The following is a 20,410-nucleotide window of genomic DNA, read 5'->3' on the forward strand; positions in this document are numbered from 1 at the left end:
TCACTGTCCTGTAGGAGCCTGTACAACGAATGGTATGTTCCCTTCCTCTTGATGCATTCACTTTTTTATCATCTTTTCTAGACAGAATATTCCCGTATTGCTATATTTTTCTTCATGGCACTTAGACTTACTGGCACTTTATATATTTTGTTTGTTTCTTGCCTGTCTCCTTCCTTCCACCAGGACAGAGACAAAATCCCCACTTGGGTCACTGCTAATCCCCAGCACCTTGACCTGTACCTGTATTTATTAGGTGCCCTGTAAATATCTGTTGAATGAATGAAATTAAAAAGCGGGGTGGAAGGACAGAGTGTATATAGGAATAGCTAATACTGGCCGTGTTGTGTTGGTGGTGGTAACTCAAGTCTGTCTCCCTCCTCTTCTAGGGGATGCACAAATTACATTAACCTGGGCTCCTTCCTCATCAAACCAGTGCAGAGAGTCATGCGCTACCCGCTGCTGCTCATGGAGCTGCGGAATTCCACCCCGGACTCCCACCCGGATAAAGTGCCTTTAACCAATGCGGTCCTGGCAGTCAAGGAAATCAACATCAACATTAATGAGTATAAACGTCGAAAGGACCTGGGTAAGGAAGCAGGGAGGGAGGTCTTCCCGGGAGGACCTTTCCTTCTCAGAAGTATTACTTACTTCACCCGAGAGAGGCCAGGCAGGGGGTCAGCAGGAGGGGTGTAATGAGGAAATGATAAAGTTTGGGGGAATTGTGATATTAATTGTGATTTTAAAATAAGCAGTAATCATATTAAAAGCACAATCATGGAAAACTGGAAATAAGGCATCTGAGATAAAGCCTTATAACCACGAGAGGCTTTCCCAAAGATACGAAGACCGGTCAAAGAACATGCAGTCAAAATTGTTCCTTCAAGTGTGGGTAGGGCGCCTTCTTCGCTCATTTAAGGCCATCTCTTTCAATCCATGCTTACACTGATTTTCTCTGCAAGCCTTGTTGGATATTTTACCACTGCAGCTTACGTTAGAACTTTCTTCTTTCAGAAAACCCCTGTGTGCTCGTCCTTCTGGCCCCTCCGTCCTGCCCACTTCAATCACCGGCCCTCCTGGTCTGAGCCCCTCTGCACTATAGTGTAACTTCTTTGCCTCTCTTTCCACTGACTCCCACACTTTATCTAAAGTCATTTTCCTCAAGTGCAGCTGTGTTCCCCACATTGGCTGCTGTGCCTCAGTTGTCCTGTGTTTCCATAAATGGTGATTTGGATTATTGTTGTCTGTTATAAGTACACTGAGAACAAGCACTTGCTCTAGTTTGGGTTGCTAGACTCATTTCGTAGTTTATCCATACTCAGGAAGGTGCTTTTTTTAAAAATCTAAATTTATTTTCACTGTAGTGTGCATGTTCTTATCCTCCTTTTGGAGATAAAGTAGAACTGAGTAGTTTATGAAAATTCCCAAAGGCATGATTACTCAGGAGTGGGATATGGATAAACCTACCTGACACGGTGGTTCATTAGTTTTCCTGATATAATATAGTTTTCTGATATAATATAGTTACCCAGAGCCACACAGGTCAGAAAGGGAAGACATAAGATTAAGTCCAAGTCCTTTAACTCCAAGGAAGTGCTTTTTTTTTTTTTAAACTATTTTTCTTTTTATTGATTTATTTATTTTTATACAAGAACCGGGGTACAGGTCAGAGGCACAGGAGGGTGAGAGGATTCACCAGAGGCAGAGCGGGGAGCAGAACAGGCAGACAGACCAAAGTTACTGCTGAGGGGAGCAGCAGGCAAGGCAGGAGAGGTCTGCCACGCCATGTGGAAATCTCCTTGGCAGGCTGGGAATCAAACCCGCGCTGCAGAGTCTGCGGACAGCTTCACAGCACTGCGCTCAACCCGCTGTGCCACCAGGGAGGCCCAGAAAATGCTTTCTTAACTCATCAGTTTTACTCACTCCCCAGTGCTCAAGTACCGGAAGGGTGATGAAGACAGCCTCATGGAGAAAATTTCCAAACTGAACATCCACTCCATCATCAAGAAATCCAACCGAGTCAGTAGTCACCTGAAGCACCTCACAGGCTTTGCTCCACAGGTGAGGTTCCTGCACGTGAGGGTTCAAGTTTCCCGTGGCTTTCAGGGTTCCTTGGGGCCTACCTGCTTTGCTGATTGTTATCATCCCCTTCTCAGTGCGCCCCCTGGTGTTCACTGGCTGGTGGGTCAGGACCCGTCACTATTGATGTGAATCCACCGACCCTGTCTGTGCCTTGGTGAGCTGCTTGCAGCATGTGCAAAGGCAAAGCAGGCCCAGCCCACTCGATGATCACTGTGCTCCTTGACACCAATGGAAGCATATAATCTGTGTGGGGAGATAAAATTAAACTGGAGGCATCTTAAACTAGAAGGTATTTAAGAGATCATCTTAGTTCAATACCACATGTCACATAAGGAAATGTGAAGGATTGAGTGAGTGAAAACCAGTTTATCCACAGTGTTGCTAGACCACAATATATATGGTACAATTAGTGGAAAAGACCAAATAGAAAATAACCAGTTGCTGAGTTTTGCAGTTTATTCTGTATACACTGTTGTATTTTTAGAAATCAGGAATTCAGTGAGTATGAATTGTGGGCATATTTAACTTTGAAAAGAAGGGGCCAGGTGTGGCCTAGAGACGGGGAGAGAGCACCAGGCAAGACCAACACAAGCAGAGGCACTGGATCCCCAGCACAGCAGGCGCCAGGCATGGTGAAGAGAGCAGCCTGGCAGGGCAGAGGATTGTGCAGCCCACAGGAAGTGAGCTGGGATGGTTGGAGGCCCGTATATATTTTGGAGACCTTCCAAAGCTGTGTGGAGGTGTGTGATTCAGGGAAACATGAAAGATTTAACATTTAAACTGAATGTGTTCTTAAGAAAGATATTTTCGTCAATAAGATGGGTTGTCTAAATTTGCTAACAGCACTTGTTTCTCTTGAACAGATAAAAGACGAAGTATTTGAAGAAACAGAAAAGAACTTCCGAATGCAAGAAAGATTAATCAAATCTTTTATCCGAGACCTGTCTCTCTACCTCCAGCACATCCGGGTGAGTAAAGACCAGGCACTAGTTAGAGCCTCCTCCAGGAGCTTCTGTCCACTTTCCTGTTCATCCAGTGTATGGTTTAGTGAATGTTGCATGATCTGCACTCAGAAGTCCATGGTGCAGTGACATCGTTTTTATTGGGATTTTTTAACTAAGCAAAATATTACAAAATTCAGAAGTTAACAAAACGATAAGTGAAAATTATTCCTCCTACCCCTGTCTCCTAGAGTCTTCCACTTGAAAGGAATTAGGAAGATTCCCCAATTTATCTTCTGACAAAACACAGAAAACACAGATTTTCATATGTGCAGATCCTGGATATAAAGACAATTGGTCTAAAAACATTGTTAAACTATCAGACTGATATATGAAGTACTGATGATGTTTTGGGCTTGAAATGTATTTGTGGAGTTTTTACTGCATTCATATTTTATTTGGGTTAATATCAAAATAAGCATTCCCTAAACTAGAACTAAAGGAGGCGGAGGCCCAGCATTGTTATGAGTAGCCAAAGAAAACCAGCTGGGATTTAAAAGCTGTCCTGGTCTGTCTGTCTGCTTATTTGTTCATTTATTCAGCACATGATAATTAAGTCAGCAAACAGAACAGACCAGAAGCCCTGCCTTCAAGGAGCATACTTTTTTTTTTAAGATTTACTTATTTATTTATACAAGCACTGGGTACAGTCAGAAGTGCGGAAGGGTAGGAGGATTCACCAGAGCCAGAGCGGGGAACAGAACAGGCAGACTGATGAAATACACTGCTGAGGGGAGCAGCGGGCAGCAGGAGAGGTCTGCGTGCCATGTGGGACCCTCGCCCGGCGGCCAGGGATCAAACTGGTGCTGCAAAGGCTGCGGGCAGCTTCACAACCCAGCGCTCAACCGCTGTGCCACCAGGGAAGGCCCAAGGAGCTTACATTTTAAGAGGCGTATGTGGGGGAAGGGTAGAGACAGTGAGGAGGCAGGAGTCAACTACATTGTCTGGTAGAGGCATTTTGGGCACTGACAAAGCGTAAAGCAGAATAGTCAGGAGTGTGGGCGCAAGGGTGCTGGCAGCCGGGTTGTAATTATCTGCAGGGTGCTGAGCGCTTGTCTTTGAGAAGGTGACCACATGAGCCAAGACTTGAAGAGAAGAGATGATTGTTATCATGGTCCTGCAGGGCTCTTGCCTCTCGTTGGATAATTTACCTCTTGGCGTATTAAGAAACCTTCAAATTAGGGACATCAGAAAGTTCTAGCAATGATAAAAGCCCTCATTAGTATTTCTGTAATTAAAAGCCTTAGACTTTTCTCTCTGCACCACAAATCACACTTCACGAGGGCATGTGTGCTTCAAAGCGGAAGTACTACATCAGAGAGGAGAGCCGAATTACACAGCCCTTGTCTGTGTGGCTCACTGGATGAAAGTTTTGCTTTTTCTCACTTGTGTCCATGGCTGGCTGCAGGAGTCAGCATGTGCGAAGGTGGTGGTTGCCAAGAGCATGTGGGAAGTGTGCATGGAGAAGGGGCACAGAGACCTGGAGAAGTTCGAGGAGGTGCATCAATACATCAGTGATCGGCTCTTCTTGAAATTCGTGAGTGACTTCTGTGTCAGCCCCTGTTCATGTGTTGGCCTCCTGCCAGGGTGCTCGTAACGCCTGGCTCGGGGGAGATGGTTCCATAGACTGCTCCGGGCACCAGCAGCTGCAGCTGACTCGGGTCAGGTTTGACATTCAGAACATGATGTTTGGTTCTTTAAAGGACAGCCAGGACCTGTGTGTTAACAGGGATTTTTTTATAGACTATGAACAACCTCGTTTCAGAGACAAAGGAAAACTAGGAAATTTAATCTTTTGTCTCTACTGGTAGAAGATGGAAAAGAAAACTATTGGAGTAATAATTTAAAAAGGAATATTTAGAAAGACTTCAGAGGGAAACAAATAGATCTCTGATCATGTGCAGAGAGATACTAAGGGTCACATTGCTTGGGAAATTCTAAATAGACACATATGGGACTGTTTGATCCTGAGTAGAAGGAAATATGTTTGAGTGTTTCTTAGAAACCTCTAGATGACTGGAGGCTAAAACAAAACCCACACACTTAACAGGTATCCTGCAGGGAACATTGTATTAAAAGTAGTTTACTGAGTACCTTCTTATGTTCTTTTTTTTTTTTTTTTTAAAGATTTATTTATTTTTATACAATAGCTGGGGTACAGGCCAGAGGCGCGGGAGGGTGAGAGGATTCACCAGAGACAGCATGGGGAACAGAACAGGCAGACGACAGAAATACACTGCTGAGGGGAGCAGCAGGAGCGACAGGGGAGGTCTGCCGCACCATGTGGGATTCTCGCCGGCTGGCCGGGATCGAACCCACACTGCCAAGGCTGCAGACAGCTTTATAGCGTGGCGCTCAACCCTCTGTGCCACCGGGGAGGCCCCCTTCTTATGTTCTTGATGTGACCAGTACCCTGCCCTCACTCCCTGCTCCTCTGCAAAATTTACAGAGAAAAATCTTTGGAAAGTGAAAACAGATATCACCAAGTAGATACATTTAGAAAAGGTTGATGGGTGGTGAAAGCTTCTCTACCCCAGATTATGTCACTACTGCATCAGAGGTTAAGTTCAGCCCTCCGGAATTGTGCACATACATGGTGCCAGGCACACATCAGCTCGTGCTGCGGTTGTCACATTGTGTGTCTAGTGAGTATCACCTGCCTGTTCAGGTGCAGGTGGGTCACTGGCGGCTCGGCCTGTGACCACTGGTGAAGAGCTGGAAGCTGAGACATTCAGGGCATCTGCCTGTGTGTCTGGTTTTGGGGAGTCCAGCACTGTTGGGCTTCATGGTTTGGCTTGCGCACTGGGAGCAAAGCAGGCGTGACAGGACACACCAAAATCAGCCTGAAGAGTGTTTTGAACAACAACAGATATGGACTGTGGCCAACTTAGCAACCTGCCTTTCTCATCCCTACAGAAGGAGAGGACCGAGCGGCTTGTCATCTCTCCCCTCAATCAGTTACTGAGCATGTTCACGGGGCCGCACAAGCTGGTACAGAAGCGCTTTGACAAGCTTCTGGACTTCTATAACTGTACGGAACGGGCAGAGAAGCTCAAGGACAAGAAGACCCTGGAGGAGCTTCAGTCGGCCCGGAACAACTACGAGGCCCTGAATGCTCAGCTGCTGGATGAGCTGCCCAAGTTCCACCAGTACGCCCAGGGCCTCTTCACCAACTGCGTGCACGGCTACGCAGAAGCCCACTGCGACTTTGTGCGCCAGGCGCTGGAACAGCTGCAGCCGCTGCTGTCGGTGAGTCTCGTCTATGCCCACGAGGACTCCTGGTATTTCTCTGGGAATGCACAGTGGGGCTGTTGGAGAAGTTACTAGATTAAATATGTCAGTAGCTGAAGCCCATTCAGAATCGGGTTTGTAATGGCTCGGAAATCTGTGGCCCTTCAGCAGCTCTCCATCCTGAGCCATTCCAGTCGAGCTGGCAGCGCCACAGAGAGCCTTGTCCCTCATCCCCGGCCTGCTGCGGGTGGGTGCCTTACACGCAGTGAGCTGCAGCCCACCATGGGCTCCAGTTGGTTTTGGTGAGATCTTGTTAGTTGGGGATCTTTCATGGTATTCTCCTCTTGCCTCGGCTGTCCCATGGACTCCAGTTACTTAAAGTTGCCGGCAGAGAGGGGAACCTGATCGCCATCTTCCATGAGGAGCACAGCAGAGTTCTGCAGCAACTCCAGGTTTTCACCTTCTTCCCAGAGTCCCTTCCAGCTACCAAGAAGCCATTTGAAAGGAAAAGCATGGATCGCCAGTCTGCTCGAAAGTCCTTGCTGGGCCTGGTGAGTAGAAAAGAGGCAGACGTCCCAGTGATTAAGACTGTGAACTCAGGGCTCACGACCTGGTGCAGAGCCCAGCACTAAAACTTAGTGTCCTTGAGCTAGTCTTGTAGCATCTGTGCCCTGGTTCCTTCTCCTCCAAAACAGGTAACTACCCCTCCACCAGTTAATCGTGAGGTTTAAGTGAGTCATACATAAAGCCCTTAGACATGGCCTGGCACATCGCATTGTACAAGTTACCCAACATGACAGTCATTTATCATTAACATTGATGGGCCCTGCTCCATCTCTACAGACTCCAATTTCATTGGCATTTAACTGTGTTACATTAAATAGAGCATAAAAATTACCAAGCTCCTGTCTGTCTTGACTCATTACTGTACTTAATGGTGACTTCCTGTCATCTCTCACGCTTGGTATGACCCTCAAAATGCCCCCCAAAAAGTGTTCTCAAATCTTAGTCCTAACCAGTGAAAGGAGTTAGTAAAGTTTTAATTCAATTTTATTATTTTTAAAAAGATTTATTCATTTATGCATGCAAGGGCTGGGTTACAGGCCAGAAGTGTGGGGGTGAGAGGACTCACTAGCAACAGAGTGGGGAGCAGAACAGGCAGATCCACTGAAACTCACTGCTGAGGGGAGCAGCGGGCAAGACAGGAGAAGTCTGCTGTGCCATGTGGGTCACCTCCCCGGCCGGGGATCGAACTCGTGCTGCAGTGTTTGCGGATTGCTTCATAGTGCTGACGCGTAACTCCTTGCGCCACCAGGGAGGCCCCAAAGTTTTAATTTTAATATATTAGTTAATTCAGGTAATGTGTATGATAATTCTACTTGGCCCTGCCTATTTTTGATCATGTATTAGAAAAGGAAATTATGGGATACACTGCGAAACAGTCCATGGCTGGCTGCCTTTTTACCTGGAGTCATGTTCTTTCTTAACTTAGTTTTTCCATATATTGAAAAATAGGTAAAATTGGCCAATTACATGGGGTCATAATCTAAAAGGCTGTTGGTTTGCCTTTGCTTGTAGTATTTTGCCCTACACAATCCCACAAATACTAATATATGTTACCTTGAAAGGAGGAGTCAAGTTTGTTAATTACTTTTCCTTTCCCTCATTTTAATGAAGATTGTTTTCATAGCTGTCAAGACAAGGAAGTCTCATTGTGTGGGTCCATCTAACCGTGGAAGAACTATGATCACTTCTCTGCTATCCTGATGCTCTGGGTGGTGCTGTCATCACATTTTTTGGTCATAGGATAACAGACGTAAAACTGCACGTGTGTTAAATTTTAATTGCTACAGAGGATCCAAACCATGACCTAGGAGCTGATACGTCTGACCCGGCACGTCGTGGGCTGGCTTAGGCACAAAACGCCTGCTGGGCTGTGGGTCCCGAGCAGACTCGGCGTATGTGGGCACCAGTCAGGGAAGATTCCTGCTGACCGTGTCTCTTCTGCTTTCCAGCCCAGTCACATACTACAGTCAGAGGAACTCCGCGCCTCGCTGCTGGTGAGGTACCCCCCTGAGAAGCTCTTCCAAGTGGAGCGGAACTTCAACGCGGCTCAAGACTTGGACGTCTCCCTTCTAGAAGGCGACCTGGTGGGTGTGATCAAAAAGAAGGACCCGATGGGCAGTCAGAACCGCTGGCTGATTGACAATGGAGGTGAGGATCGGGGACATCAGATTGGGGTGAATTGGGGTGACTCTAAATGAGGAAAGGGTGATTCTGACTGTGCCTGAATCCTGTTAGGCCAGAAAAAAATAGGAGTGACTTTGATTAAAGGGAAATAGAACCTTCCAGGTTTTATCCACCACTAGTGAGTGTAATGCCTAATTCATTACTGACACAAAAGCTGCTTTTGTTTCTGATTTTTTAAAAAATTCTAGAGGAGGTTCCATTTCTCACCTTGCAAGACCTTGTCTGATCCTTGGCCCTCTCAACCTATTCTGAGTAGAACACAAAATAAGCTGCCCTTTTCCTCCTTCCTTCCTTGCACTAAATGCTGTCCGTGTTCCTCCTTCCCGTAGTGACCAAGGGCTTTGTGTACAGCTCCTTCCTGCGGCCCTACAACGCCCGCCGCAGCCACTCCGACGTCTCCGTGGGCAGCCACTCCTCCACCGAGTCGGAGCACAGCGGCTCCTCCCCCCGAGTCCCGCGGCAGAACAGTAGCAGCACCTTGACCTTCAACCCCTGCAGCGTAGCTGTGCCCTTTAACTCAGGACCTAGCCCGAAACAGCCTCAAGACGCATCTTCAGTGAAGGAACCGGACCAAGGAGCACCCAGCACGTCCTTACCCTCGGGTAACTCCGAGAGCAGCCCTTCCAGGTGCCCTTCAGACGCCGACGCCCCCCCCCAGCCCAGGCCCCGGGACACTGCAGACGCTGCTAGAGACACCAACCAGCCTGCCCACTCCTTAAGGAGCCTCCGTAACTCCCAGCACCCAGAAATGGTCGGTTACCTCGTGCCGGGGCGAAATGGACAGGGAAAGGACCTTGTTAAAGGGTGTGCAAGGACAGCTCAGCCTCTGGAAAGCAAAAAGGAAGAGCCAGGAAGCAGTGAGGCAGAAGGCAACCAGGTAAGGCTCCCCTGTCACCACACAGAGCAGGTGGCAAGTGGGTGGGGGTGCAGAGGCTGCTTTTCTGCAGTGGCCAGTCAGGCTTGCCCGAGGCCTGGGGTATGTATGACCTAGAGACAGGCTCACAGACAGATCGCACAGAGCTTTGCACTTGGAAACGCACTGCTGTAAGAGCGACAGCCCAGCACCCCAGGCACCATCTGCAGCTGACTCTTCACTGGCTGTTTCTGGACCCTTCCACTGTGTCACTGGCCACTGCAGGGCTTAGAATGAAGACTTTCCCATGTCCCATTCATTACCCCTCAGTCTGCTGTTCAGCCCGTCTATAATCTAGTTTTCTATTCAAATAGCTATGCATTCTTTCTTGAATTTTATTCAGAAATAAAATTCTTGTTGTTTTTCCTCTTTGCAATGGCCTGTTCTGCTTGGGGATTTCCATGTAGCCTTAGGTCTTAAACATTTTAAGCGTACATATTTTAAAGCCATTTCAGATTCATAACTGAGGAGCCCCTGGCTCCCCTGCTTGCTGCTGCTCTTGCTCTGGCAGTGGTGAGTTTCCGTGTGTGTCGCCTGTGAGCTCGTCCCCAGCGGAGGTGACTGGTCAGACTCACTCGAGTCCTGGCTTGTACTGGAGGGGTCTCCCCTGTCAAGCTCTAGAGTCCCAGAGACCATTTCCACACTAGTTCCTCAGCTCAGAGTGTCCAGACCACATTCCTCAGCGCTGCCGAGGGACAGAGCACCTGCGTTCCTGGGATTCTTTTCTACTCACACCAGAGCAGACATCCCAGACCCAGACCAGAGTGGACAGTTTCTAGACATGATGCAGGAGAAAATGGTTTTTTCTTACGGTGTATGCACGTTTGGGGTACTGAAGGATCCCTCTCTACCACATCCATCTTCTATATTGACTGAAGGGTCCTTCTTCCACTCTTTAGGGCAATCTGAGAGTAAAAAGATGTGAATTGTGATTTTCGTTGAACCTGCTGCCTGTTGTGGCAGCCACCAGCCATAGGGAGCTCTTTAAAGTTAGTTAAAATTAAATTAAAAATTCAGTTCCTCCAGCTCATTAGCCTCGTTCCGAGTGCGCAGGGGCCGCCCTCCGGGATGTGCAGATCCAGCCTCCTTCCTCCCCGCCGGGGGCTCTGTTGGGCGGTGTTGCTCCGAGCAGTTTCCCATTTCCTAACTCGCTCTTTCCCACAGGTCTACTTTGCTGTCTATACCTTCACGGCGCGGAACCCCAACGAGCTGAGTGTGTCGGCCAATCAGAGACTCAAGATCCTGGAGTTTAAAGATGTGATGGGGAACACAGAGTGGTGGTTGGCGGAGGTGAATGGGAGGAAGGGCTATGTCCCCTCCAATTACATCCGCAAGGCTGAGTACACCTGAGCACGGCCTGGGCCCGGTCAGCCTCGCTGCCTGCGCTTGCCTTCTGCTGAGGGTTCCGGTGACCCCTGTGAGGGCGCCTGAGACCTGGCCCCCGCCCAGGCACAGGGGGGCACTGGCTACATCTTGTTCTCCCTGGTTGGGTTGTCAGCCTTGATGCTCACTAGATTTTTAGAATTTGAAGTGGACTCTGGGACTTGAAAATAATTCCATGACCATGAGAAGAGAGGCGAGTCCTGGGGTCCCGGCCTTTGGAAATGAGACATTTCCCATCAGACCAGAGTTCTGTGCGTGCTAGAAGCTGTGGTGCAGCGACAGAGGGCGTTGGCTGCACCCTACCAACTGCGGGGTGGCTCCAGGCCCCGGGATCAACTGACTTGGATGGAGAGATGTCTCTGGGAGCCCTTTTTAGGCTGTGCCTCCGCGTGTGGCAAGGAGTTTGTTGAGATTGTACCAAATCCAGTGTTTTCATGCTTCAGTGTCCAGCACATCTTCTCTCACACACCCCCCTCAAATTTCTAAAAGTGCCGCAAATACCACCCTCTGTAATCTCTTATTTCACGTGATTCCAGGTCAGTTATGCAAAATTCCCCTGCTTTCTTTCTCTGAAAGTACAGCATCTTTCCTTTCCAGACCTTCACCTGCAGGGTCTCTCCCCTTAGAGGGACCGTCCTTTCCACTGTGCACAGGCTGCGTGCTCCGCCTCCTCACCTCTCCTGTGAAACACCAACCAGTAGGTTCTCCTAGGACAAGACCGGGGGCTCCTGCTCCTTCGTTACAAGCTCAGCTCCCCACTGAGCCCGGGCAGGCCCGCCGATGGAAGCAGGGTGCTGTCTCCTTCAGCCGAGCACACTACTGTCCACGCACAGAGTACACGAGGTCTTACCTGAACTAGGATAGGCCGTCCCGGGGGAGGCTTTTCCTCGACTTGGAAATAAGCATTTCCTGCTTCACCACCAGCCTCCGTGCTTCTGACTCTGAAGTGAATCTCATTCCAAAGTGCCTGGTCAGTCATACCTCCCTCTGCCTTCAGGAAGATATTTGCTAACCCTTCCATGAAGAATCTCCCCGAAAAGTTCATTTGAGCAGATGGTATTGTTAACATCTGCCCCAGATGCGAAGCCTACCTTGAATCAGGAAAGTTTTGTCCTAAGAAAGGGAATTGAGAGTAACCTGCATCCCTGCCCTCCACGTGCACCTTTGGCCTTAAATCCTGACGCGTCAGGAGACACCTGTGCTTGCCGGTTGGTCAGAGGCTACAATGCAAGTCTCTTGTAAATAGTGTTTATATTTACAGATTTTTATAAGTAGCTCTTTTATAAATAAAAGCATTTCTAAGGGTCGTGAATGTGTTTTGACTTCCTTCCACATTAACCCTGAACCACCTCAGGTTTCTAGGGCCACCCTTACGATTCAGGGACGCTCAGGTTCTGGGGGATGAGGAGGCAACTGAATTCACTTTGTCAAATATAATTTCAACAGAATCGCTGTTTACTGACAAGGTGTCCTTACTGCCTCTTTAAGGCATCTCATACTCTAAAATCCTGGCGGACAGAATTTCTGAAACCCCTAAGCTGGAATCCCTAAGGTGTTTTCCTGCTGTGCAGAGGTGGAAATCGGTGCACTGGAGGTGAATTCACAAGGGAGGGGTGGGGAGAGAAAAAGCAGCAGGGCACTGGAGGGGGTGTGGAGGGCTGAGGATAACGTGACAGAGAAGCAGGCAATACTGTTTAGGAAGAAAAGGCACTAGACAGACACGCGGGGGCAAAGAACCGTAGTCAGCCAGCCCCGCTTCTCCAGTTTAGGAGCTAGGAAAAGGTCCAATAACATCGAGACCGAGGGCCGAGTGAAGTAGGGCAGAGGGTTAGGGGGGATTTTCATGGTCTGGGGTTCTCGCCCGTGCACTCAAAAGACAGCATGGCATCCCTCCAAAGGGAGGCTGGAACTACTGGCACGTCAGGATCCAGGATCCAACTCTCCTGTGGCAGCCGGGGCATGGCTAAGGCCGCACCACAGCAGCGTGGTAGCAATTCAGACACCAGGCTCGTCGTGCCAGACGCCGGACCAGACAGCTCCAGATGCTGGACCAGAGGACCATGGCACCCGTGTCTCCAGCTCTTTAGAGATGCCAGGTATAGGCCAGTGGCACGCCTAATGAATGAAGTTGAAGCAAAAGTCTCCAGCCAAGGCCTCTGCCTGAAGCCTTCCAAGCAGTCTCGAGCCGCACCTGTCTGCTTGTATCTCCTTTCAGGGCACCTGCCTTTCAAACCCAGTTGGTCCGTTTTCCAAACCAGCTGCTTCTCAGGCCTAATTGGTGCTGGTGCAAGCTTGCATTTACTTGGTGCCAGTGGGAGCTCGTTTTCAAAACCAGCTTGGGGTTCAAAACTCACAGCCTGGGAGTGCGTCCAACCTACCCTGCATTTTCTCGTGCAGGGACCGGGCAGGTGAGCTCCGCTGTATCCGTGTGGCGCCGGCCAGTTCAAACCTAACCCACATGTCCCCAAAACTGCTACGGTTTTCTTCTTTGTTTTCTTTAAACTCAAGCCCGGCTGTGCCAGCGTCAGCAAGCAAAGCTGGCTGCGGTAGCCTCGCCTGGGATGATGTCGCTCAGCTGGTGGCCCTGGTGCCTTCAGAGAACCAGGAGCCAGGAGGGCTACTCCAACATGAGTCATCAAGGTTTTGATGGCTCCTGAATGAAATTTGAGCCTACGGATTCTGGTTGAGTCCTTACATCTGGTCCTGAGTCCTTACACCTTGTTCTAGGGCCAGGCTGTCTGGCTTCAGACACTTAAGAGATTCATGACCTGGGCAGCTTGCCTCATCAATACCTTAGTTTCTTTATGTAAAGTAGAGAAATAGGCCTCCCTGGTGGTGCAGGGGGTTAAGACGCAACCTATGAAGCTATCCACAGCCACTGCAGCATGCGTTCAATCCCCAGCCAACCAGGGAGCCACCCACATGGCGCAGCAGACCTCTCCTGACTCACCCGCTGCTCGCCTCAGCAGTGTGTTTCAGTCAGTCTGCCTGTTCTGCTCCCCACTCTGTTGAATCCTCTCACCCCCCCACACACACACCTCTGGCCTGTACCCCAGCTCTTGTATGCATAAATAAATAAATCTTTAAAAAAAATAAAGTAGAGAAATAATGCCACCTCATGGTAGGACTGAGCTAATGCATGAAGAGAACATGCATAAGCCAAACATTGACTGGCTCACAGTAAACAAATTAAAGAGCCTTGAGGTCCAGCCAAAGAATTTAAGTTTGATGCAGCAGGTAGTACCCACTCCTGGAGTGGAGGGCCTGTTTTAGGAGAGCTAAATGGCAACAGTTGATTTGGAGAAAGAACAGAACAAAGGCAAGAAAATAGGATAAAGTTAGCTGATTCGGGCATAAGATGGCTTGTGAAAGGAGAGAAGCAGCAGCATCCTATAAAGATGACATTAAAGAAATGGAACTGCTGGCAAAGGGAGCTCCTAGGGATGGCAGCAGAAAGACGACCAGCTCTGTCTTAAACACTGGCTGTAGGCCCTGCTCCTCCCGGTGCGGTCCCCCCACCCGCTGCGGAGTCCCGCACTCGGCCTGGGGCTTGCTGGAGCTGCAGCCCCCAGCGCAGCGGCTGAGTTAGGGCCCAGGTGGGGGGTCTGTGCACATTCAGGTATGAGAAGCACCAGCCTAGGCACTTTTTTTTAAAATTTTTTTTAATAGAGGCATGTTTTATTTTATTTATTTATTTGTTTGTTTTGTTTTTGTTTATACATGCACTGGGTACAGTCAGAAGCGCGGGAGGGTGAGAGAATTCACCAGAGCCAGAGCAGGGAGCAGAGCAGGCAGAAGGACCGAAGTACACCGCTGAGGGGAGCAGCGGGCGGCTGGAGAGGTCTGCGCGCCATGTGGGACCCTCCTCCAGTGGCCGGGGAGCAGCCGGGGATCGAACCGGCGCCGCAGAGGCCGCGGGCAGCTTTGCAACCCAGCGCTCAACCGCTGCGCCACCGGGGAGGCCCAGCCTAGGCACTTTTTAACTGGACTTTCTACTGTCAGAAAAGTAGAAGTCGCAAAAAGCAAGGAAGGAAAGGGTGTCAGATGTTTCAGACACAACAGGAGGAAATGTTATTGAAGCCAATGTCCAGTTTGCTCGCTTACTTCCCTTCGTGAATTTCCCCCCTCCCTGCCCGGAAGCTGCTCTTCCGTCGTGCTTTCTCCCTGGAGTCCCTACTAAGCCAACAGCGGTGGTGAGAATATGGCATTGGCCAAGTTCTGTGCACGGGGCCCTCTAGAAGGACCTGGACTTAATAAAGGTTGGAGTTTGTGTTGCCCGGTGTTAATTCGCCGTGAAGCTGGGGCTCTTCACATAGGTTTTGTTTCAGGGTCAGGAATGTAAACAGGCTCTAGAACATAGTTGTGCTTTGAATTGTTTCCTCGTGGAAGCTTATGCCAGAGGAAGGGCCCAGAAGCCTTGAGATTGATAAACTTCATTCTAAGTTCTCTCTAGCGGCCACACACGATTTGCAGGCTTTCAGGCGCTCCCACCTGCTCGGTGGCGCCGAGCAGGGATCATCTCCAGTCGGAGCCCCTGCTCGCTTTCCCCCAGCCCACTGTAAGTTTCTTGCAAGGTTAGCATTTTGCGCGTTGTCAAGAAGGGAGTTTTCCAGAAGTCACACTTAGCAAGCTACAGGGCGCGACCTGCTCCGTGGCGCCACCCAGCGGAGACTCGGGGGACAGGCGGGGACCGAGCGCTCCCAGGGTGGAATCCTGCGCAGAGGTGGCGCGAGGGGCGCGCACCTGGTCAGGGCAGGCCGCGGCTCACCCGGGGATCAGATTTCGCGAGCAGGCCTGGGCCTGGGCCTCTGTGAGTCCTGGGTCTGCAGGCTCAGCAAAGCCATGTCGCGAGGCACCCCGCGCCCCTGCACGCCGGGACACCGGGCCGTGTCGGGCTCCAAGCGTTTCGCAGCATCTGCTCGGTCCAGGGTCAGGGAGGCCCAGACGCGCCCTGTCCTGGTCTCCAGTTTACAGGAGCGCAGCCTCTCGTGCTGCCAACCTCGGGGGTGAGTCCGTGACGATCAAGGAATGAGGTCAGTAAACTGGCTTCAGTTAGACAATATTAGCAGTTTTATCAGCGCTGCTTTTCAGTTTCCCATCGCTGGGGTAGCGAACCACCACACATTCACTGGCCTGAACAACGCATTTCCTGACTGACGGTTCTGAAGGTCAGAAGTTCAGTCTCCGGGGCTGAGGTAAAGGCTCTGTGGGCTGGTCCCTCACGGAGCTCTGGCACAGAATCTCTGCCCTTTGCAGCTCCCAGAGCTGCCAGCGCCACAGCTGGTGACTCCTCCCGCCTCCGGAGCCAGCCCACAGCGTTTTCTGTGTCTGTCATGCCCTCGACTCCACTCTCGGGCGCTCCTGACTCTCTCGGGCGCTCCTGTGGTGACAGGGGCCCACTGGAGAATCTCCCCAACTCCTCCTTCCTTTATCACACCTGCAAAGTCCCCTGGCCGCGGGGTAAACCCTGCTGGGTCCTGAGGACGGGGAGCTGCCCAGCTTTGAGAAGCGTTACTCTGGGCAGGCACGAAGCGGTGCTCTGCGCAGGCCTGACGCTGCAAGACGTGTTTGAGGGAAACTCTCTTTGTAAAAATCATGTTTTTCTTTTTTAAGATTTATGTATTTGTTTATTTATGCATGGAAGAACAGGGGTGTAGACCAGAGGTGCTCTTACGCAAGATCAGCCAGCTTGGTACATCCCCGCTTCTATTTGTCCCCTGGATCAGTGTAGCGTTGCTTCAGCTGCAGCTCCGAATGCTGCAGCTCCGAATATGCTCTTGGCATATGTTCTTCCCACTGTATTTTTTAATAAATATTTTTTGACACTCAAACATTAAAAAAAAATTTGCATACCTGCTAGCTTCTAAGCACGGGCAGTACACAACAAAGCAATAAATTATTTCTTTTTCAAGAGCCTGGGGGCTGAGGGAGAGAGGCCCAAACAGAAAATGGGCTGGCAAAGTGATAACACATAGAGATGAGGAGACTTGGGGTGGGGGTGGGGGATCTTGAGATGTAAACAACAGCCTCTAACTCTGATGAGCAGAAAGGAAGTTTTCAAAGGAGAGCAGGTAAGTCACCCAACCTCTGGGAGGGTAAGAAGCCCCCTTTGATGCTTGGAAGCGGAGAATGATGCTGAGGGTCACCATGTGTCACTAGGCCTGCTGCTGGAACAATCCCTCTGGACCAGGCGTCGCCACTGCGGTTCCCCCCGCCCCCCCCTCCACCCCTTGCTCCCCCCCAGGTCCCCTTGCCAGAACAGAGGCCCCTGCCTGTGTCGCCGCAGCAGAACCAACACCTGGCGCTGGCGTGTCCAGTGAGCGGCGCAGTCACGAGCTCGCCCCAGGCTCCCACCAAGAACCTTCAGCCGGGGAAGTCTCGGATCATCGCATCTGGGTTCAGATGCTGAGCTGCCAGAAGACCGAACCTCTACATGAATGAGACTAACGAGGGGCTGAGAAGAGAGGGAGTCGGGGGAGCCTCTCAGGCTCTCAGACACTGGGAACTCCAAATCCCATCACCACCAAAGGGAAGGTGGCTGGGACCTGAGGGTGGGGTTAAGCAGCCAGGTGGATACAAAAGGCAGACACGTGGGCTTTGGGGGGTCTCTCCATTTTGGGCTCGAGATGGAGCCCAAAAGACCCGAGATGGAGTCTCAGGGAGTTATTTAGGAGCTGCTGTGTGGGCCGGGGTGTCCAAGCCGAGGGGATAAAATAAGCAAGAGACTAAGGGAAAGGTGGTGCGAGTGTGTGTGCGAGTGTGTGTGCGCGCGCGCGTGTGTGTGTGTGTGTGTGTGCGTGTGTGCGTGCACGCGCGCACCTGCATGTCCAGTAACGTAAAAGCATTTTCATGTTGCCGGGGCTGAACGTGAGGTGTGGGGCTTGGAGGAAAGGAGGTGGGGCCCGATGTCAGGGCCCCCTGTCGGCACCGGCGCCCGCAGCTGTCCCGCAGGCCAGGAGCGCGGGCTCGGCGGCGGCGCAGCTGCTCGGGCGCGCCCCCTGGCGGCCGGCGGGAGCGAAGCCACACGCCAAGCAGCGCCCGCGCCCCAGGCGAGGTGGGCGGAGACCTTGAAGTCCAGCACGGGCGAGGGGCGTGAAGAAAGCAAACTGGAAAGGCCTGTGCCTAATTTGATCTGGAAAGAAAAGGAAAAGGTGGGAGGCTCTCATTTCCAGGGCTGAGCAGATTCGCGCCCCCGGCGGTGGGAAGCGCAGGGAAAGCGCCCTGTGCGTGGGGGGAGCCGAGGCCCGCGCAGGGGCCCCGGCTGGGTTGGGCGCCTGGAGGAGCCCCGGGCGCTGTCAGCAGGGCCTGAATGTGCGCGTCTCAGCGCGGAGGACGGGAGGGGCTGGAACGGGAAACCCATGGGCGGAAGCTCAGCTCCCTCAAGGGCACAAAATCGAATGTGGAGAAAATGGGGGTCAAGGGCCAGGTCACAGGAACGTGTTAATGCTTCAGGCCGGGCCGCGCAGGGGAACCTCGGGAGGGAAAGAGTGATCCTGTTTTCCGGGGTCCGCGGCGGGGCTTGGGGTGCACGGGGCCTGCGCGTGGAAACCCAGGGAAGGTTCGGAGCAGGAGCGCTCCTGCGAGGTTTGATCCAGGCTGGTTCTGGCTCCCGCCCTCTCTGCAGGGCTTGGTCCTCACGCTTGACAGAACACGGCCCTGGCGCCCTCTTCATCAGCGTCCACGGGTCTGGGCCAACACAAAACCCTTTCTCCAAACAGAAAAAAGAAATAATTGGACGAAATCAGGAGAGTGGTTTCTGGCCCCGGTTCTGCCAGTAACTCTCTTCAGGCTGGCGCTCAGTGGAAACACTCCCAACGTGAACTAGATTAGCCCCAGGGGCTCCGGCAGGTGGGTTAGCCCAGGACCAGGAACCACAGGTTATTTTAACAGAGAATGATGTAAAGAATTGCTAAGTAGGCATTGAGGGAAGCCAAAGGCCTTAGTGCTAGCGACTTGGAGAAGCTACAATCACCGTCATGGGCTGGGGGAGCAAAAGGGAAGCCCAGGCCTCAGGCCATGGTGTCTCACTTCTGCATTTGAAAACAACAAGCCAAGTTAGTGCCAGGGGTGTGAATTGCCACTGCAGCCAGACCTCGCTAGGGTGATGCTGATGGAAACAGCCAGGGGCCTTTCTCCTCCAGGCCGGGAGCTGTGTGTGCCCTCCTCTAGGAAGCTGAGCATTTCACTCAGCAAACAGCAAAAGCGATGAATAAAAATCTATTGAAATTGCACCATGTGGGTAGCTCCCTGGCCGGCCGGGGATGGAACCTGTGCTGCAGAGGCTGCAAATGGCTTCACTGTGTTGTGCTTAACCCCTTGTGCCACCTGTCTCGCCTGCTGCTCCCCTCAGCAGTGTATTTCAGTCAGTCTGCCTGTTCTGCTCCCCACTCTCTGGTGAATCCTCTCACCCCCCCCCCCCGCACCTCTGACCTGTACCCCAGCTCTTGTGTGCATAAGAAATAAATCTTTTAAAAAATGTATTGTAATTGAATTACTGCAATAGGAGGAAAATGCTGAACCCCAGATAGTGTGGGAGGACAAAATGCCTTGGGAGGAAAGGACATTTCAAAGCCTAGAGTGACTTCTGAAACCTGGAGACCTGGAACTCCCTTTGTTGTTGACAGTACAGGATAAAGCAAGATGGAGGCTAGCAGGGTAACTAGGTAAATGGGGAATAAACCACCCTGCAGAGGGGTGGGCAAGGCAATTGGTCTCCAAACTGACACTAGGTCAAGGGAAACAATAGTGCTTGAAACCTGTGAACCACAAGGCAGCTCTCGCCCAGGCCTGTGGCCTGAGGTCAGGCTGTGTCGTCTGATACTGTTATAGAGCAGCCCCGATATTAAACAGGTTCCTGGCTGTGGGTCCTCACCCGCGCGCTTTAAAGAGACTTATGAATACTCTACTACAGACACACACAAAAGGGTTAATAAAAGGTTTATTTACAAGAGAAAAAGAAAATAAGGAAAAGGTACAACTCAGGGAGAAAATAGGGAAATAAAGTCTTTAATGCGTCCTACCCGATCCGACGACCTGGAAACCCAAAGTCACTCCCAGAGCTGACCGGACGCTGCAAGCTGGCCGAGAGCCCAAAATGGAGAGACCCCCCAAAGCCCACGTGTCTGCCTTTTGTATCCACCTGGCTGCTTAACCCCACCCTCAGGTCCCAGCCACCTTCCCTTTGGTGGTGATGGGATTTGGAGTTCCCAGTGTCTTTGGCTTTGGCCTGGGGTGGGGGTGGAGTCCACAAAGCCTGTATGGAATTTGCTTTGGGACATCCTTTTCCCCCTAACAATACCGTCGGGGAGGGGGGGGAGTTTAATCGCAGCGCTTCTGGTGCTGCCCCAAGGGACAGGCGGACGCTTTCCCCATCCTGGTCAGGAGACCTCAGCCTCCATCCTGCGTCACAGGCCAGCCCGGGGAAATGCTAAGGGGAGTGGGCAGCTGCAGGTTATATGAGGATTGTTCAGGCTCATGGAGCCTCCGGCCTCTGGGGCCATCACCTGCGGCCTTGCTGAGGCGGGGCTGGGGCGCGTGGGGCCGGCTCGCAGGC

General features: G+C 51.3%; 1 protein-coding gene across 2 annotated transcripts in view; it reads left to right on the plus strand.

Annotated features, from left to right (window-relative positions):
• DNMBP (dynamin binding protein) overlaps nt 1-10,824 on the plus strand; it is a gene marked incomplete at its 3' end in the record, with an annotated part of 54,180 nt that extends 43,356 nt beyond the window's left edge. The window contains exons 7-16 of one of the 2 annotated variants that reach the window (XM_084246094.1): nt 15-32; nt 387-586; nt 1,928-2,058; nt 2,943-3,047; nt 4,489-4,617; nt 5,997-6,329; nt 6,683-6,862; nt 8,327-8,525; nt 8,891-9,438; nt 10,639-10,824. In XM_084246094.1, coding sequence (XP_084102220.1) covers nt 15-32; nt 387-586; nt 1,928-2,058; nt 2,943-3,047; nt 4,489-4,617; nt 5,997-6,329; nt 6,683-6,862; nt 8,327-8,525; nt 8,891-9,438; nt 10,639-10,824 — 2,029 coding nt within the window. The remainder of the gene's footprint in view (nt 1-14; nt 33-386; nt 587-1,927; nt 2,059-2,942; nt 3,048-4,488; nt 4,618-5,996; nt 6,330-6,682; nt 6,863-8,326; nt 8,526-8,890; nt 9,439-10,638) is intronic. The other variant, XM_084246095.1, reaches the window with a different exon arrangement.
• Nucleotides 10,825-20,410: the final 9,586 nt, after the last annotated feature.

The sequence above is a fragment of the Talpa europaea genome, assembly GCF_964194135.1.
Source record: "Talpa europaea genome assembly, chromosome: 10".
Classification (NCBI taxonomy): domain Eukaryota; kingdom Metazoa; phylum Chordata; class Mammalia; order Eulipotyphla; family Talpidae; genus Talpa; species Talpa europaea.